The sequence below is a fragment of the Micrasema longulum genome, unplaced genomic scaffold (genome assembly GCF_059751315.1).
Source record: "Micrasema longulum isolate JH-2025_06_02 unplaced genomic scaffold, ASM5975131v1 h1tg000335l, whole genome shotgun sequence".
In the NCBI taxonomy this organism is placed as follows: domain Eukaryota; kingdom Metazoa; phylum Arthropoda; class Insecta; order Trichoptera; family Brachycentridae; genus Micrasema; species Micrasema longulum.
Window position 1 is genome coordinate 486,979 of NW_028277539.1, and position 19,963 is coordinate 506,941.

General features: G+C 30.6%; 1 protein-coding gene across 1 annotated transcript in view; it reads left to right on the top strand.

The window, feature by feature from the left end:
* The window catches only part of LOC148282359 (lysoplasmalogenase TMEM86A-like), a 32,968-nt gene extending 14,195 nt beyond the window's left edge, over positions 1-18,773 (top strand). Inside the window, exons 4-5 of the mRNA XM_088225214.1 lie at positions 14,138-14,367; positions 14,833-18,773. Coding sequence (XP_088081340.1) covers positions 14,138-14,367; positions 14,833-15,009 — 407 coding nt within the window. The 3' untranslated portion in view covers positions 15,010-18,773. The remainder of the gene's footprint in view (positions 1-14,137; positions 14,368-14,832) is intronic.
* The last annotated feature ends 1,190 nt before the right edge of the window (positions 18,774-19,963 follow it).

Consider the following 19,963-nt stretch of genomic DNA (forward strand, 5'->3'; position numbering starts at 1 on the left):
TTCATTTGGTAAATTTTTGGACACCGTGCGATGCATGCAAACTTGATATTATATTATAATTCTATGCGTATACATTTAAAAACCTGTCATTTGTCATTTTATAATTATTCCAATATTTTTATTGAGCTCCTGTTATTTTTATATGACGCCATTTTTATAATTAAAAAAACATTGTGATGGCTCTATTGTAAGTTCTAAATTATGTTTTTTTTTTTTTACTTTCATCTTCCATTTGGAGATGAGTTAAACACGAGTATTCGCTGTCTTTTTTTGCTTTAAAATATAATTTAAATAATACAATTTGTCTTTGAATAATATGTATGTTGTAATTATCCCCTCAAACATGAATTCAATCTAGTGGTTGTAAAAAATATTTGATATGAGATAATTATTCAAATATTTTCGTTATTTTTCTTATTTTTTCTTATGGAGAAATTATTGCTACGTTAGTTAGAACATACATTGGGTTTCGAAGGGTGTTTATTTTAGTATGGGAAATAAATACCGGATGCTTAAATCCATTTTATTAAATAAAAAGTATCAATTATAATTAAAACATTTATAAAATACAGGTAAGTACCTACATAAATTTAAACATGTTAAGGTCACAGATCAGTTGTCATTTGACTTAAATAATGCAAATACTAATGAAAGGAATCAGGTATCGACCAAATTTCGGCTTCTGTTCTAGTTTCGGCTGAAACCGAAACATATTTAAATAACGTAAAAGTCACTTCAAAACGCCCAAAATAAGGCGTTTTTATTTGTTAAACGTTACGGGTTCATTGAAATATGTGTTAAATATAATACACAATTAGTTAAAAGGCATAAATTTAATGAGTATATTTGTTTATTTTTTAGCGCTTTTTGTCATGATATACATTTAATTTATATGTAACAGATCTTCAATGTACGCTGAGCCGAAGTTTCGGCCAATTTTAGGCCGAAACAGACACCGCGGTTGAAACTCGTTCAATTGGCCAAAACTGGCCGAAACCGATACCGTAACCGAAACTTCAGTCGATCACTAGAATCAGGTGGTCTATTGAGAGTCGAACTGTAAAATGTGAATGCCGTTTTAGGCGGGATTACGTATGGAAACCAAGCGGACAAAATATATGCCATAATGAGGAACTTCAGCCCTACGGGAAATTGGATTCAAAAAATGTTTTCTTGCGCGCGGGAAAAAATTAGAGCATTAAATTATACAGCAGTTTTTCTTGAAAATGTACGAAAAAATAATTTAACAAAAACGCACTACTTTGAACGACGTCACTGGTTCATATGAACCATCCAATGGTATGAGAGCTGTGAAGGATATCAGGTTTGCTTACCATGAACGAACCAATCGGAAGAACTGACAGAGAAGAACGTCACACTCTCTCACGTCTCCTCTGACGTCACGCGCGGAGTTATTTAAGAAATTCAAAACTTTAAAAAAATCATAGCGCTGAAAAATTATTTTTTTTGCTTTAGTTTTAGGGATGTAACGATACATAATTTTGCCGATACGATCCCGATACCGATCATTAGAGTGAATAATCGGCGATACCGATATCGGTGGCTTAGTAGAAATAGAAAAAATAAAACAAATAAATAAGAATAATTGTCTTTATTCTGCATAAAAGTTACCTATATTTATTAGAGACTGAACCTTGAGAAGGTTGTAAACCAAAATGTTAAATTAAAATTCGAAGAAAACATTTATTTGTATGGAATAATCAAGAATATTATCAAGCAATCAAAGCGCTAATTAAGAAAGTAATTATCATTCAATTACACTAAGTGGTAAAGTAAACCGATACAAAAGATAAAATCTGTAATTAAAGTTAAGTTTTGGTAGATTTTTGTTAAGAAAACAAAGTTTGTTTAAATTATTAGCAGACAGTCTGTTTCGCAAATCATTTTGTATGAGACCTGCAGTTGAAAACAGACGCTCTGAGGCAACTGAGTTCAATTGATAAGACAAGTATTATAGCTTTTCAAACTCTTAATATCGGCTGTATATAATCGGCGATGCCGATATATCAGCCTGCCGATTATATCGGCCGATATATCGGTATCGAAATCGTTACATCCCTACTTAGTTCAATAGTCTTTTAACAAATAAAAAAAAAGATACTGAACTTCCTCATAAACAAATACAAAAACCCGACATTATCCTTTGATTTATTAGTGGGAAAATATCGCAAACAAACACGAATGAACAGTAAGGCCCTTTTCACACATGCCACGCCAATCCACCCGGCCCAGTAATTTTACCGGGTACATCCTACAAACACCTGTGTGTCTACAAATGTGTCACCTTAAGCTAGGGTTTCCTAGGACAGCGGTGCTATCAACACCATTTAACACCGTTTTCCAGGAAAGAAACCCTAGCTTAACTGTTCATTCGTGTTCGTTTGAACGTACATACAGTCCAAAGGGTTAATAAAATAAAGTGAACTCGGGGGATAGAATATATTATTTAAAATTATCAACTAAGACAAAATGTCAAAAGGTGAAAGATCATTATAATATAAAGTACGTAAATTATCTGTCAGATAATTAAGTAAATAATTATTATTTTAGAAAAATATATCGCCGATGATACCGCAATACCTATCAATTATTTTTTTGGCAGGGGAACCTAAAAAGCGTTCTGTTAATATATTACTTATGATTTTAAACAATCAAAAATACCACTTGAGCATCAGAAAAACTATTATATCATTATTTAAAATAAAAATAGCAATAATTAAAAACTAACGGCTCTTAGTCCGTACGACGAATTTATTTCAGTAAAAAAAACAGGTTATGTGGAATTGCAGTATCAGCAACGATGTATTTATTTGTCGTATACGAGGGCGGATTGAAAATGAAGCTACCTAAGTAGGAAAAAAACTTTTTTTTTTCAAAAACCATTTATTCCTTAACATAGTCTCCTTTTACTTCGACAAACTTAGTAAGACGATATTCCAACTTTTTTATACCATCTGAATAATACGATTTCGGGAACCTCTCAAAATACGTGTTAATTTCGGTAATCACTTCTTCGTTTGAGCTGAATCTTTTTCCTGCGAGCCATTTTTTCAAGTTTGGAAACAGGAAAAAGTCACTAGAAGCTAAATCTGGACTATAAGGTGGATGATCAACCAATTCGAAGTGTATTTCACGTAATTTTAGCATCGTATCTAATGCTGTGTGAACCGGTGCGTTGTCTTAAAGAAAGAGTACTCTATTCTTCTTCAAATGTGGTCGTTTTTCCTTGATCGCATCATTCAATTGATCCAATAATGCACGATAATACTTTCCTGTGATTGTGGATTCTTTTTAAAGATAATCGATGATCAATATTCCGAGAGCATCTTAAAATACAGTGGATATAACCTTGTCAGCCGATTTCACTGCCTTTGCCTTCTTCGGAGCACTTCCACCAGCTTCCACCCATTGTTTCGATTAATTTTTGGTTTCAGGTGTATAGTGGTGCACCCACGTTTCATCAACAGTTATTTATCAACGCCAAAAATCAACAGAATTACGCTTCATCATGTTCAAACACTGCTGTGAAGTGGTCTCTCAAACTCGTTTTTGTTCGACACTGAGCAAACGCGGCACCCATCTTCCCGATAGCTTTTTCATATGCAAATGTTCATGCAAAATGTTGAACACACGTTCATATGAAATGTTTACCATTTCAACAATTTCACGCAACTTCACTCGGCGATCATTCATAACTATATCGAGGATTTTCTTGATATTTTCTTCAGTAACCACCTCTTTTGGCCTTCCTGTTGATGGTATTGTTGCAGTGCTTGTTCGGCCGCGTTTAAATTCAGCAATCCAATATTTTACCATGTAATCTAACGGAGCAGACTCACCGTAATGTTTATCGAGCTTTTTTTTGTCTTTTTCGCCATTTTCCCTTTCAAATAATAGTGTTTAATCACTGCACGAAATTCGCTTTTTTCCATTTTTCAAGAAACACGAAAGTTGTTTACTTCAAACGACTACAAAAAATAAACTAATAGATGAATTTGGGTGACATTTTAACAGCTGCCGTTTAACAGATCGCAATTTGGAAAAAAAAATTGTGTTTGTGCTGCCATCTACGCTAGGTAGCGTCACTATCAATCCGCCCTCGTATAAGTAATATTTTTTTTTTCTACTATAAAAGATAGAACAGCTAAGAAGATTAACGATGCGAGTGTCGATGGACGCAGAAATCGAGGAAGACCGAGAAAGACATGCAAACCCAACAAATACTCGAAGATGGATATGTCACAAGTTCCAATAATCGGGATGCGTGCATAAGATGTATGGAAGCGAAGTCTGTTTGCGAATAAAATAGTGATGTGGTGTTTTTATCCCCTCTGCCTACCCCTACAGAGAAACGGCGTGATGGTTTGCTTGTGTATTATTAATATTTCCTGTATAATGTTTAATGATACACAAGTGTGATTCTTCCGAAATGTGGCCTACTCTACAAGCATATTCACATCATTATAAAGGAGTAACAGTTACAGTTACCGTTTCACAAATTATTTTTTTCGTACAACAGTTTCTAAATAGCAGTTTGGAGCAGCGTGGACAAAACCAGTAACCACCCGCCACTGGTTTTTTTTTAAACGAAATCGCGCGCGAAGAGATCGCTCTTTTAGCGTGTATTTAGTACGTAAATACGCGTTAAAATGCGTTTTCTACGCGCGCTTTTGCGTTCAGAATACCACCCCACGGTGCTATTCTGAACCGCTCTCGCGGCCGTAGAAAACTTTTTTATCTCGTGTATTTTTACATACAAAATGCGCGAGATAAAAGTGATTTTGTACGGCCGCGGCCGTGAGAGCGTTTGGACTATCACCCCAGGGCCGCGATTATAAACGGCTATCTTCGTCGGTATATACTGAGACGGTATAAACTAATGTCGATATTTATGTACGAAAACTTGTATGTTCATTATTATATTTTGTACCTTTTACATTATTTTTATATAACTTTTTTCTTTTCTTATTCTTTAAATTTAAATTTATCTTATTTATATTTACTTTATTTTTATTACTGTTAATAAATATATGTATTTTTATTTTATTTGTAACTTCTAAGAGCCTAACATTTCTTAATTGTTCAATTGCTTTTATTTTGATACTGATAATGTACTCAATCAATAGCTTACACCACTGTGGAAAATTTATATTGACTGTTTTCACAATTTTCGTTAATATATATTCTTATTTTCTGTATACAATGTATGTAAAAACTGTTGTTTTTTTCCCAAATAAAAATAAATAAATAAATGAAAGTGTGAATATTTGTATGAAAATTCAAAGCATATTCATCGGTTACCGGTAATTGAACATGTTTAGAAAAAAAATTGTAAACATATTCTATTTTTCATACAGAAAACTTAATTTTACTTTGTAGATAAAATTTAAGATAAATTTTAACTTCCCATCAGAATCGACAGGCGCCGTGGCGCAGTTGGTTAGACGGCCAACTGTGAAACTGGCGTCGCGGGTTCGATTCCCGCCAGTTGAAAGATTTATTTCTTCTCAATCTCAAATTATTTCTCAATTGGTCTGGGTGTTGTGGTGTATTTTCCATCACCTCCTTTCATATCCCCTCTATCCCACCTGCTGACAAGCCTCAAAATGGAGGCTCAGCGGGTTATTCCTTTAAAAAATATATAATAATAATACGTACCCTGAATGGCTGTTCGCTTGTTACCGCGAGCCGCGACTCCTCAAACGTTCCTGGGGGAGGGTGTCCACGATTTTGCCCACTCTGCTTTAAACTGTTATTTAAAAAAACAGTGTTTCATGAAGCAGTTTAATTTTTGAATTTACGATATCCCTAAATATTATTAAATATTTGTACATAAACACTTACCGACTTTCTATGTCTACCGGTTTCGAGACTTTAAATAGAATACCAAAGAAAAAATCAATTAAACAATTGTTATATCCTGGTAAGAGTAATTATAATAATACGTACTAATAATGATAGTAAACAGAGAAGAATTCATTACGTAAATACTGTATCCATAAAAATGTATCCAAATTTTTATCAAATAATGTCAAACCTGCTTTTTATACAAATAACAATATTGCTAAATTATTGCTTTATAATAAAGATAAATACAGTTTATAAAATAATTGCAATTCTTGTCCTTCAGTTTACGTTGGAAGAACACCAAGGTTTTTTTTTATATTCGTGGTAGAGAACATAATATGAGGTGTCTTTACAATAACAATTTCTCCAAATTTCTCCAATCACCTAATCAATTTTAATCATGACTTTAACAAATAAACAGAAGTTAAAATCTTGCATACAAATAATAAAGGGTTAAAAATAAATAAAATGGAAATATTTAAATTTATTTCAACAGAGAGGGAAAAAAATTTTGAGACGGGCATATGGAAGTCTAGGCATTTACAGGGCTTATGACCTGTCATTGGCTGGTTTAAGTGACCACTTTACACACTGTCTGACATTCACCATTCTGCCCATGTTTGAACATCCACATTTCCTCAACTCTTCCAAAAAATGTTTTCCCTCTCTGTTAAAATAAATTTAAACATGAATAACTCCCTAGGGAGGAAATCCAGCTAGTCTGCAAGCATTTGGACATACTCAAACATTGTTGAATATGGAAATATTTCATGTAAGGAAAACTTTAAAAAAACATTTTCCTTTGATCAATAATCAAACAACGTTTCAAAATAGCCCATTATACTTTTTCATTGTAATGGTCACCATATACCTATTAAACTCACGCCCCTCCCTTCACCCCCTTCTTTTTTCAACTATTTTCCCACAACATAAAATATTTTCATAACCTAATCAGTGCATGTAATGGTTGCCTATTAAAATGCATGTCGTGATGGTTTTATATTTTTGTACAACAACTATGGTGAAGGTGTATAGTGGGTTTTGCATGTTGGTTTAATCGGTGTCCCGACGAAGCGTTGGGTACGTCTCGAAACCGGTAGTTATAGAAAAGTTGGTAGTGGTTATATACAAATATTTAATAACATTTAGCAAAATGTTTGACCATAAAATTAATGCTTTAAATATTAATTATAATAAATATCCTAACTAGGTTTTCTTTACAGTAATAATTTTTTGTGACTGTTTTAGCTGTTTTGGGAGAATAACGGTTTATTTTTTTCAATCATCATTAGTTCGCATTATAAATTAGTAAAATACAATAAATTTAATATATGAATCATCTATTGCTTTTCTTAAATTTTAGTAAGTCATTACACGTCAAATAAATGTAGATTATGCCACCATTTCCTTTGTATTAATTTGAGTTTATTGGCCATCTTTTTCTTGATACTAGTTTTGAAGTAATAAACTGCTTCTAAGCAACTTGTAACATTAAATATGGTAACACGAAAATTCTAACAGTTTTTGAATAAATTATCTATGTATGAATCAAGCATGCGTCTTTTCGGTATTTCTTTTATGTAACCAGATTTTTTACTGCAAATTTATTTTACTGTAATATTGGGACATAATCATTCATTGAGATTTATGTATGTATTTTATGACCAAGGTGGACAGGGCATCAGATGCAAGGTCCTCAAATCAACAAAAATGAGAAAGTCCAGTGGTTTTAAAAAATGAATTATTTGTTAATAGACCCTACTAAACTAATCCAAAAAAATAGGTTTTTGTGTATCGTATTTTCATCGCTTCGATTTTTTTTGTAATTTTGAAAATCCCCACCGAAACATCAAAATTATACTACCCCCGACGTGACTAAAGTCTGTTCCTTATTACAAGAATTTTCAAATAAACAAATCAGCCGCGTGATACCCTCTGGAGGATAGCCTATTTCCCACATATCATCTTAATCAAAACGGCACAGTAAAATTATAGTGGATTGACATTTATTAGATGCGTTAGTACCTATTTTAATTTGATAATACTTATATTTTTCGATTTTTTTATAAAACATCATAGAAAATGACTTTAGTAAAAAATATCTATAAAAACACCCCGGTTAATTTATTATTAAAAAAAAAAAAAAAAAATTTAGCGTCCTTATGATTTTCCCAAATATTTCAATTTTGGTGACCATTTTCAACGAGTTGTAAATAACTTACTGTTAGAAAATGGAAGTCAAGTTGGGGTAGAGTTAGGTTCGAACCTCGGTTCGGACCTCTGATAGCACTAGCCACGGGACCATAATCCGATTAAAATAATAAAACTTAACAAAAGCGATTTTAATGATAATTTTATCAAAATTATTATTTAATTTTAGACTAAATCAACAATATTTTTAGTTTTTTAAGTTTTAAATAAATAAAAATTTGAAAGATGAGAATCTGTGATACTAATATAACGTAGAGTTAATTTATTCACATTGCATCCATTATTCGTCCATCACCAAAATACTTATTCAATTCAAGGTTTTCGTTTAATTAACAGTTGTATAAAACCAGACTGACCGCTTTGGAAGCACATGTTTGTTAAGTTATGCTAATTTATTCCAGACTTGTATTTCATAATAAGAAACTAGTAAAAATAAACAATAAACTTTAGTGTACTACGATTTTTTCTCTGTACTTTTTAATATTTTTATTTATTTAACTTTTTTGTTCATTGGGCGGGCTTATTGCTAATGGCTTTTTTATTTATTGTTTACCTGGCAATTATACAAAGAAGCTGGATGTTTTTGCCGGTGTCAAGTTAAGTGATAAATGTCTTCCAACCAACCAATAAAATGAATGGTGTTATTTAATAGAGACCCAGCATAATTTTACCGGACCGAGTGAATTTGCGCGATACCCGTGAAACAGGCCCGTACATGACAGATGCAATCAGTCATTTTTAGAATAATAATATATAAAATATTATTCTGCCGAAGTGAAAGAAACTACATATGTTTTTATTTAAAAACATAAGAAATTATTCAAAAGCAAGGAAATTGGGTGCCGTGTGAATTAAATCAGAGGGACGTTGAACAAAAGCAGCGAGAATTTATTCAAATCCCCAATATAGTAATTTCTTCAGGAGTGATTTAAACAGAGCTACTGTAGAAACATCTTTGATAGTAGATAGGAGATGATTCTACAGTTAAGCCGGATGGAAACTAGAGTTAAAGGAGGAATTGCGGATGGGAATTAAGAGGGTGCTTTGATAATAAAAAGAAAGAGGTTAACCATGAACTTATAAGCGTTAAAATCTATCACAAAAGTATAAACAAACCGCACCCGTCACACGTCGAGCTCTCTATTTCATGTGCCAGTAGTTCGTACGAACTATGCCCAGAACTCTCCACTTATACGTTTTGCTCGTGAATATAATTGAACTTTCCCCTTATTGATCCATTTGATTGTAAAAAAACTAACATTTAAAATGCGCGTCTAAAAACATGCTTTTTTGTCTTATACTAAGTTTCAATAATAAAGTCTTATTTTATCTTATTTTATTTTATTTAATTTTATTTTATTTTATTTTATCTCTAATTCTTAATATTTTATATATATTTATATTTTCGACACTTGACACTTGTGCAATATTTACACACATGTCCACCCTCATTCCAATATAACACCCCCTCACCCACCCTCTCACTCACTTACACTCACACAAACACACTAGTATGTATTGTACATGTATTTAATGTATTTCTGTGGATATATGTCATTGGTTTTATTCTCTGTATATTTTATTTGTTATATTTTTCTTACATGTTACTGTTGATATCTCAATAAATAAAAAAATAAAAATTAAAAAAGTGTTAGGACTATGAAGTACAGTGAACAGAAGTAAGAGAGTGGGATGTGTAATATTTCAACAATGTTTTGAGTATGTCCAAATGTTTGCAGAAAAGCTGAAACCTTTATCATGTGGGTGATTTTGTTTTCAAATACCTGCATTAAAAAAAAACCATTCCACCGTTTAACACACCATTTTGAAAGAAGTATATTTTTTTTTTAATTTAGAAAATTAAAACAATTTAGGGACTATTATAATTACAATATTTTCATTCATATGTTCAAGGGAAAAGGTTCACCTTTGCTAAACTATAGAATAATTGGATAATAAGTTGGTAAATATCTTTAACAATTAAAATAAATACTGCGTAATTACCTCTAATTGCACAGACCAGCAAACATTCTGTTCTCATTTTGATATAATATAAATACAGACATTTTATTTTGATTCTTGGGCAATGTGCAATTTAAAATGTATTTATGTCTCATAGCATATCATTACAACAGTTGTTTCTCATATTTTTCCGAATAAATATTGTTAGTTATGTGCATATGTAATCAAATAATTCTGTTATTTACCAGCACATAATATTTTTTGAGTAAAATATCAATGTGCAAAGTTTATGTATTTTTATTATACTTATGAATAATTCAACAAATTGAACGCAGTACACAAATATATTTCAATCGCTTGAGCATCAAATATTTATTTTGAATTGAGATATATACTAAGGATTAAAGAACTAAAACAATTGTATTATGGATTGGTAAATTCAATACTGACGTATGGTCTGATTGGCTGGGAAAGCTGCACTAAAACGACCATGGCTTCAGCAGCTATAGCTCTAAAATCAGTGTTAAGAGTTATATTAAAAAAACCATACCGATACCCGAGTGATTCGCTCTTCAAAGAATTTCAAGTGCTGGCTATTCGTCAACAATATATATTGAGGTCAGTAGCGGTTACACATCTCAACAGGGAAAAATACTCAAGGGTTTGTCATGTTCATAATACTAGACACTCCAATAAGGATCTGATTCTACAGAGAGGAGTTAATACTTTTTTGGCTCAAAGGCAGCAATATTATATAGGCCCGAGGGTATATAACCTTATCCCAGGTTCGTGGAAATGTGGTGGGATTGCCAGGCTGAGGAAGGTATTGACTGCATTTTTAATCCATATTGGTCGGAGGGAGTCAGAGAAATTGTTGTCCGATGTAGAAGGACGTAAACTGGTTTCTTGTTTTACTAGTAATGACTTAGGATATAGAGATTTTGGTATTATTTATGTTTTCTCTGGATATTCATTGTTTACTTTTAAGACTGAAAAAGCACACATTATGATAAAACTGTAAATACTTTTTGATATTATTATAAAATACATAATTTACTGCCTTAGAACGGGGAAGCTATCCCTAGTTAGGCAGTTTAGATGAACCAACAGCAAAAATAAAAAATACATATGTTTACTTTTACTACTTAATCAATTTGTTTCATAAATAATTACTTGTAAATTGCTGTAATAAATACGTAAAAAATAAATAAATTAAAAAAAAAAAAAGATATTTTACAAAATTTAGTATATTTAACAGTGGCGATTTTGCAGGTGATTGTTCACAGATTGAAGTATTGAAATTTACAAATATACAGGTGATAGGTATTACAAATACTTCAAACAGTATACATTATAATGTAAAAATAATTTTATATCAAATAATGTTACTTCAGGTTTGCCCGCTTTACAAAGCATCAGGTTCTCGACGTCCTGGACGTCCGCTGCAAATTTAGTTGGCAGTTCATGTCAGAACTACGAGATGCGAACCTGACTTGTGAGGATGCACAGGAGCTGGCAGCCGACCGAGATGCCTGGAGAATCTTTGTGAACACTATATGCTCCAACTAGGTAGCGGACATGGAATGATGATGATGACTTTAGATTAGTCAACTATCAAATAATTAGTAAAAAGTTGGTGCAAATACCGCTTTTCCGTTATTTTGATAAAATGTATTTGATGTTCAAACGTGTATCTTGGAAAGTATTGGTCCGAAGAAAAAAATAATATTATGATTTTTTAGTAAATTTTATTTTCTCAGACTTTCGTATTTTTTTTTCTATACAGGGTGTTCTTTAAACCCTGTCACATTCGAAACCAAGATGATCAGTATGGGAAAGAAGACATATTAGCATATTAAAAAAAATATTTAGAACAAATTTTTTTTTTTTTTTTAACATTAAAAAAAAACAAATGGTTGCTTACTTCTGCAAGGGAGAAGCGTTGGGAGCGCGGTCGCGCAGCTATCGGCGGCGGCGTATCTGCAGAAGTAGGCAACCATTTCCTTTTTTTATATTTATTTTTTTAAATTTTATTCATCCTAAAAATGTATTTTAATGTGGCAATATGTTTTCTTGCTCATACTGATCATCGTGGTTTCGGATGTGACCGGGTTTAATGAACACCTGTATTAATCTATAGGTTCTAAAACAAAGCTTCTCGTATTTGCCGTCTTCGAAAAATAAAAATTAGGATGTAATATTAGTTTTTACTGAAAATTGCAAAAAACTGATTTTATTCAAAATGACGGCATGAGCGGTGGTTGTTCAAGGTCACAAACTTAAGGTTTTACTAAGGACCCTATGTCCACTGATCCTGTTAAATTTCAAAACATTATAACTTTTTTTATCAAAAAAGTACACACCGAATGACCTTGAACGCCCCATACTTCTGAAAAGCGGAAGTCTAGGACGTCGAGAATCTGATGCCTTGTAAAGCAGACAAACCTGAAGTAGCATCATGTAATATAAAATTATTTTTACATTATAATGTACGAGTACACTATTTGAAGTATCTGTAATACCTACACTAATAATAAATCTCAACAACCACCCGATGGATCTAAACCTGGTTTTCACTATCATGTAAAATGTCCTAAAACAAAACTTCTCGTATTTATTGTCTTTGAAAAATAAAAATTAGTACGTAATATTAGTTTTGTACTGAAAATTACCATAAATTACGGTATTTTACCGCGCCTTTTGGTAAAATTACGTTATTTTACACCCATAATCAAAACTCAAAAGGACGTACCCACGCTTTTCATTTTTTAATTTATTTTTAATTTAGTGACTTACTAGAGGTAATCAATATTGATTATTAAAGACTAGCAGTATTGGAGTATAAAATATATTGTACCTTCACTAGAAACTTAATACTAAATATATATTCATATAAGAGCTTAGAAGAGCACAAGACCATTCCAGATGGAGGAAGGCTGTCCGCAGACGAGCCATGTCTGGAATCAAGCGTAATCCCCATCCTCAGACATGAGGCATGGATTAAAGAGAGGTTACAAAAGATTAATGAGATGAATCCATTAGATCATTCTAAAAATTAATCTAACAGTCGTAAACTTATCCACCTTACGTGGTAGAGAATAAAATAATTAATTAAATTTATGACCACTAAAATGATTGAGGAAAAAACACATGGGTGAGTGAGTACTGGGCACCTTAAAGGTTAACAACTTGTTTATAATTGAATCTGCGTGTTAAATTGATTATTAACATATTACAACAGAGATGAAGAACATTTAAGAGAAGGTTATATAGAAGTCTAGGCATCTACAGGACTTATGACCTGTCAATGGCTGGTTTAAGTTTAAAAATATTGTTGATAAATCCACCTGGTCCATGAAGAAGTATAGAAATTGAAAAAATAACATTTTCAGGCGTTGCCTAGTATGTAGGGGAAATAATTCAATTAGATGAATCTCACCCGCATAAATAAGGTTTTCAGCTCTTTAACTTCACAAACATTAAAGATTAAATAAATGAAGGAATCTATAGATGTTCAAATATGGGCAGAATGGGGAATGTTACACAGTGTGTAAAGTGGCCACTTAAACCAGCCATTGACAGGTCATAAGCCCTGTAGATGCCTAGACCTTCTCTTAAATGTTCTTCATCAGTACAGTTTAAAGAAGGTTTGAGGTCTTGGATTATCATGGAAGGAATAGATACACATTCTTAAAAATAATAAATGCATACTACAAATAAATCATGTTTTCGTAATATGTTAATTTTGTTTTTCTTTTATTTTTCTTTTCTTTTCTTTTCAGGTCATGTCATACCATATTTAAATGCTATAAACTTTTTAATAATTAAAAAAGGAATGGCCCACGCTCAGACGCTGAAGTCTTTGTGGGCATTTTTTCCAATTTATGTTATAGCTTAATTTTAAGATGTATTTTTCTATAGTGTATTTTTGTAATTATATTTCTATGTAAATAATATATGTATGGAAAAATAAACAAATAAATAAAAAGAAAGGAGCTGTAAGAATTCCAAAGCATCTTACGTACATCAATAAAGGTTTCGGGTCTTTTACTTCACAAAAATCAACAGTTGGAATAATTGAACTTTTTTATTACAGTTGTTAGCAAGCTCATACCAGGAACAACGGGAGTGTTTACTGTTGGCGTACCGATATACAGCATCTTCCTAAGCACTATGATCTTGGCGGCCATTTGTCGTGTCCACAAGTCTGAGGATAACAGCTGGCCATGGACAGAGATATGTTCCTGCATTGGTGGTATTTCCTTCGCAGTGTCCGATGCTTGTATTGGATTTGATAGATTCGTTGCTCCAATCCCAAATGCTCAAGTAAGATTTTAATCATAAAAGATACTTAGTTGACTTGCCAGCAAAACACACAAATAACTAAGAAAACCATATGAATAGCTATTTAAAATGTTTTTAACAGTGGACTATTTTATAGATTATTTTCTATTTTTAATTAATGTTTTTAAAATGGTTCCAAATGGACTCTGTACAGCGGATAAAAAAAACCTAGATTTTCGCATTTAAATAATGAATGAATTCATTAATTAATTACCTACTTTATTTTGGCATTGTTCATACCAAAAATATTTTAATTAACATCTTTAAATTAATTGTCTTACTAGATTGTTACATGGTTTATTTTTGTTAATATAAGAAATGGTATAAGTTCTGGTACCATTTCCTGTGCCATATAATACAGGCTAAGCATATTAAAACTAAGCTTCTTGCATTAAATATAATCCTAATTTGATTCGATATTTTGATGACTCCTTTTCTTTATTTCAGCTGATAATCATGGTGTCGTACTACTTTTCTCAGTTCGGAATAGCTCTGAGTGTTGTGGACTCCAGTTCTACATACAAACTGGCGCAGGAAAAACTTCTGGAACAATTCAAAAAGGAACGCAACGCAAAATTAAGAGACGGTGCCAAAATGAGAAGAAATGCCGTGAAAACAAATTAATTCACATAACTTTATATAAATCTTCTAAAACAGGATTATTATTTTAGTTAAACAAACTTGAACAAACAGGGGTAATTTTGAACACAAAAATGTAAATGTATCTATGGTTTTAAATCTTTTTTATCACCTTTATTTGTAAATCAATTCATAAGTACATTTTTATGAATGACTATATAATATTCATAATAGTCATCTGTCACAAAAGTTGTAGTCATTTTTGGGTAAACTTTTAAGACAGCCCCTGTAAAGGAAACCAAAAAATATCAAAAAGAAAAAAATGTGGATTTACCCAAAACTACAACGAAAATCTACAAATACAGTTAGCTGTCACTGTTAGTTGTATTACCCACTAATAGATGTCTCTGATTCATTAAATTTGAAAACTTTAGCGATATTTGAAATAATAATTTCCAACAATATCAAAGATTAATGTGTACAGATCATACTGTTTTTCACAAATACTGACCACAGTAAGACAGGACTAACTCCTTTTTTGCGATGAAGAGCTCACTCAAAATAATATAAATCTATAAGATTAAGAGACTATTAATCACGTAATAAGTAGAAACATGGCTAAATTAACTGGAATATATCTATATTTATTTTTACAATAAATGCATTGATATTGAGTTAACGCAAATCCTACTTACTAGTCCCCCACTCCATTAAGATAAACTGGAAGAATGAGCCTAAATACATAAATATTCTAAACCTGATTCAATATTCATTTTAGTTGTAATTTATGAGTTGCGATATTGAAGGGTTTTATGCCTTTTATTTTCTTTTAATTAGTACCAAAAAAATTACGTATCGATTTTTTTCACTATATCCGACTGATTTTTAATTTTTTTGATAGATTTTTATTAGTAATACTCTCTTTTTATAAATTATTCACACAGCTGTGAAAAATTAAAAATGATCGAACTATTTTCCCTATGTCTTTTTATACCATGACAAATTTTTATTTGTCATTTTTTATACTTGTACATATTAAATCTATGAATTATATGATTGCCATATATTAATTGAAAATAAAATTTGAAACAAGATTAATTTGTAAAACTATTTTTAATTCAAAGGGCCATGTTAATTCTATCCACTTGACACATTTGCGGACACTTTTTTTCCTCATAGGATCCACTCATATCATAACTTTAAAAAAAAAATTCACTTCCCAATTGACATTGATGGTTTGAATTACATCTTATTTGACTAACATTCTGGAATACTTTTGTTGCTGACTGTTTCTCTCTCTTCTTATAATTACTTCAGTTTCATGTAGCCTATATTTGTCTTTCAACTACCAATGTCTTGGATTGACGCCTATAGCTGTCATTTCCTAAATGTGAGACATGATTTTAATGGCTATTAAATTTATTTTAATGGCTAGCATATATTTTGAAAATAGATTTTAAATGTAAAAACTATTTTTGATCTCTTCTACATGCTCTGATGTTGATCATAATTCTTGGTGAATTTCAACTCTACATTATTGATATTAATATCCAGTAGGTATATCAAATTTTATGGTGAATATTGCTTGTATATTATGTAAAGGGCTTTTGTATTTCAGGTTTTTTTCTTTAGATGTGTTGCTTTCATAAAAAAAAACAGATTGAAAATATTATTTGATATTTTTTTACATTTTTATAATAATAAACACAATTTGGTAATTATTATATTTTAATATATTGTTAGACGGTTTGTGCAATTAAAATGATTTAAATCTAATTAATATAATAGATTTATTAAAATTCATATTCGCCTTACAGCCAAAATATTATAACTTTTTTCATGAAAGTATTATTTGTTTCCTAACCCCCCTTTTAATTGAAAAGAGTAAAATTTTATAAGAAAAAATAACACTGACACTAAAGAAAAAGTTATAAAATTCTCAAGTTATCGATTATAAAAAATGTGTCAAGAAATTGTTTTTTTTTGCTATGGTTTTGTCATCCCGTTTTCACTGCACAATTATTTTTCTTTTTGATTTATTTTGGCTGTATTATGGTGTAGATATATTGTGCTAATATAAGTTTAGATATAGAAAATGTATCCAAATGTAGAATTTACGCTAATATATCCTAATCATAATAATCTTGATGTTTGTAAATTGAGTAACAACAAAAATATAGCTTAAATTCTTTGAGAAAGGTTCCAAATTGCCATCTACAGAGATATTTGCGAAAATTAAAGTTGATCTAAATGATATTTGTTTTGTGTAATTTTTATTTTTTTTAAATGTTACTCAGAACTGTACTTTGAAAGTAAGACTGTTCACCCGTCTTCATGTCATTCACAAGTTATTACTGCAGACAATGTACACCATCAGATTCGTAGTAAGAATGAATGTATGATTAAGCGAATAGTCAAATTAAGCTGTCGGCAGACAAACATTATATCCATATACTTGTATGTTAAGTTAAATTTTGCAAAGCTTTCTAGATTTAAGAATATATGTTAGCTACTATGACACAAAGTGTATAGTTTTAAGTGTGGCTAAATATTGCACAGCAGTTTATATAATTCATGACTGCCCGATATACACAATATGTAATATTTAAGTTAAAATTATGGCCTTTTACACACTGTCTTGTCAAATCAAATATAAAAAATACTAAAATATCTCGCATATGAAATAATTATCATAAAATACACCGGACTCCTGTTTTACACGGTGCAAAAAAAGTTTTTTTTTAAACATTTATTTAATAATTCAGAACAGTATGTATTAGTTTTTTAACTTTTTGGTATACTTTTTTACATGATATCGCGTGGAAAGTACCTCCGTGTAATGTTGAATGGGAGTCCGATGTACCCCCAATTAACACCAAACATCATAATGTTTGGTTTTAAATGAATACAGAAGTATGTTTTTTTCTCTTAGTCCAATGTTGAAAGTTTTTGCTGTAGTACTTCCATGAATTGCCGTGCAAATTTTGACTTCTCAATGTTGACCATTATATTATAAAATGTATATAATATTGCGTATAATGTATTTTGTATTACCACATATAGAAAAATGTGTAGCCAATGTGTATTTATAAGAAAAAAAATCAATGTTTTTTCACTATCTTGTTATTATACTGCCGTCACAAGCGAAAAGGCAGTTTTTTAAATAAAAAATCACCAAATGAGTTTAAATATGAGGTAATGTTCTACAAGAAATTTCGAACCATTTGATACATAGCAAAGAGCTGTAAAAAAATTTATTCCAGTTAAAAATCGATATGTTTTTTGTTTTTAAGCAATAACACAATACCTAGAGATTCAGGTTTTATGCTTTAGAAACAATTGACATACTGTGTTTTAACTTATGATTAATTTTTCTTTAAATTTAGCATAAAGTTGATAAATATTAAAAAGTGTTAAATCTCAAACTATGACTTTTGCAAATAACTGCTTTTTTGCTTTGATGGCAGTATAGATGTCATTATTTTTTATATTATTTTTAAGGATAAGACTGATACAAAAAAAAATATATTTTCTGGAATGATATTTTTTAATCAGAAATGACTTATTTATTAGTTGTCAATTTCAAAACTAAAACAAAAGTAAACTCAAGTTTAATTATTGTATTATTATAAAAATACATATCGCCCGAAAATTATACCGAACACACCTCAATTCCTTTTTCTATACAGGGTTTGACTTGAGAAATGTTTCCAGCATCCAAATAAATAATTAATCTATATAATTTATTAATTATTTTACTTGACCTATACGACTGAACTGTACCAAAAATCTGCCAGTTTGATATAAAATACTTGAAAAAAATTGCAACAATAAAAATTGTACACAAAACTAAAATGGGAAATGTACAAGATGATACATAACCAAAAATGCCGACATATATACCAGACAAATGCAGGGCAGTCGAAAATACTATAAAAACTATATCAGAAAAATTAAAAATCACATGGTGACTACTAACCACAAAAGACGTAATATGACTTTACCTTATAGACATGACGGGTTTTAAAAATTCGAAGTAAATAAAAAAATAATCATTTTACTTTACAGAAATAGCAAAAGATTGAATGAAAAAAAATGTATGAATGTTCCAAGTTTTGAATTATTAGATAACTGATTTCTAAGTGTTCAATTATTATTGTTAGTAGTATAAGTTTATACTTCTTTATTCTTTTTTATTACTATTGAAATGTTTTTGGTTTACAATAAAGAACTAAATAAACCAATTAAGATTTTTTTTAAAGCAACCCATTTGAAATTCGTTGTTTATAAAAATTTCAATAAAATATGGTTAAGTACCTACAAAACACATTCAGCTTCTTAGTAAAAAACGTGTTCCATCTGAAGAGCGTCTTTTTTATTTCCTCTCTCTCTCCTCTCCACCATCAATGATCTATGTATGTGAGGACGATTTAAATTTAATTTTAAAAGTTTGTTGTTAAAAGGGTGTGGTGTATTCAGTTTAAATTAAAAAAAAACAGCTAACCCTTTTTACTACATTTCATGTCTTGATAATAAATTACCAAAATTTACATCTCAGTATTTTCGAAATGTAACATTATTATTATATATATATAGAGAAGCTTCAATTCTTTGATAATATAAATTTGTTTGATGAGTAATAATGAAAAATCAGTGCTAAAAGTAACCTTTTTTTAAAAAAATATTTTCTTTTCATGAAAAAATTTAAACTTATTACAGCCATTTATGACTTTTATCTATCACTTATAATTAAATAACGAGGCATTAAAACATTTATGGTATTTAAAGTTTTGAATCTCCCATGGATTTTTTAAAAGAGATATTAGCGTCTATGCGAGTTATGGACAACTATCATAATATATAAACGTCAAAAATTTGTCACGGCAGTATTGTTCTAAGCGGCACATCTGAACTTGTTATATACAGTCGAACTTGGTTAGAACGATCACAAAAATAGCGAGATCTCGGATTTAACGAGGAAACATTCATCCACATTTAA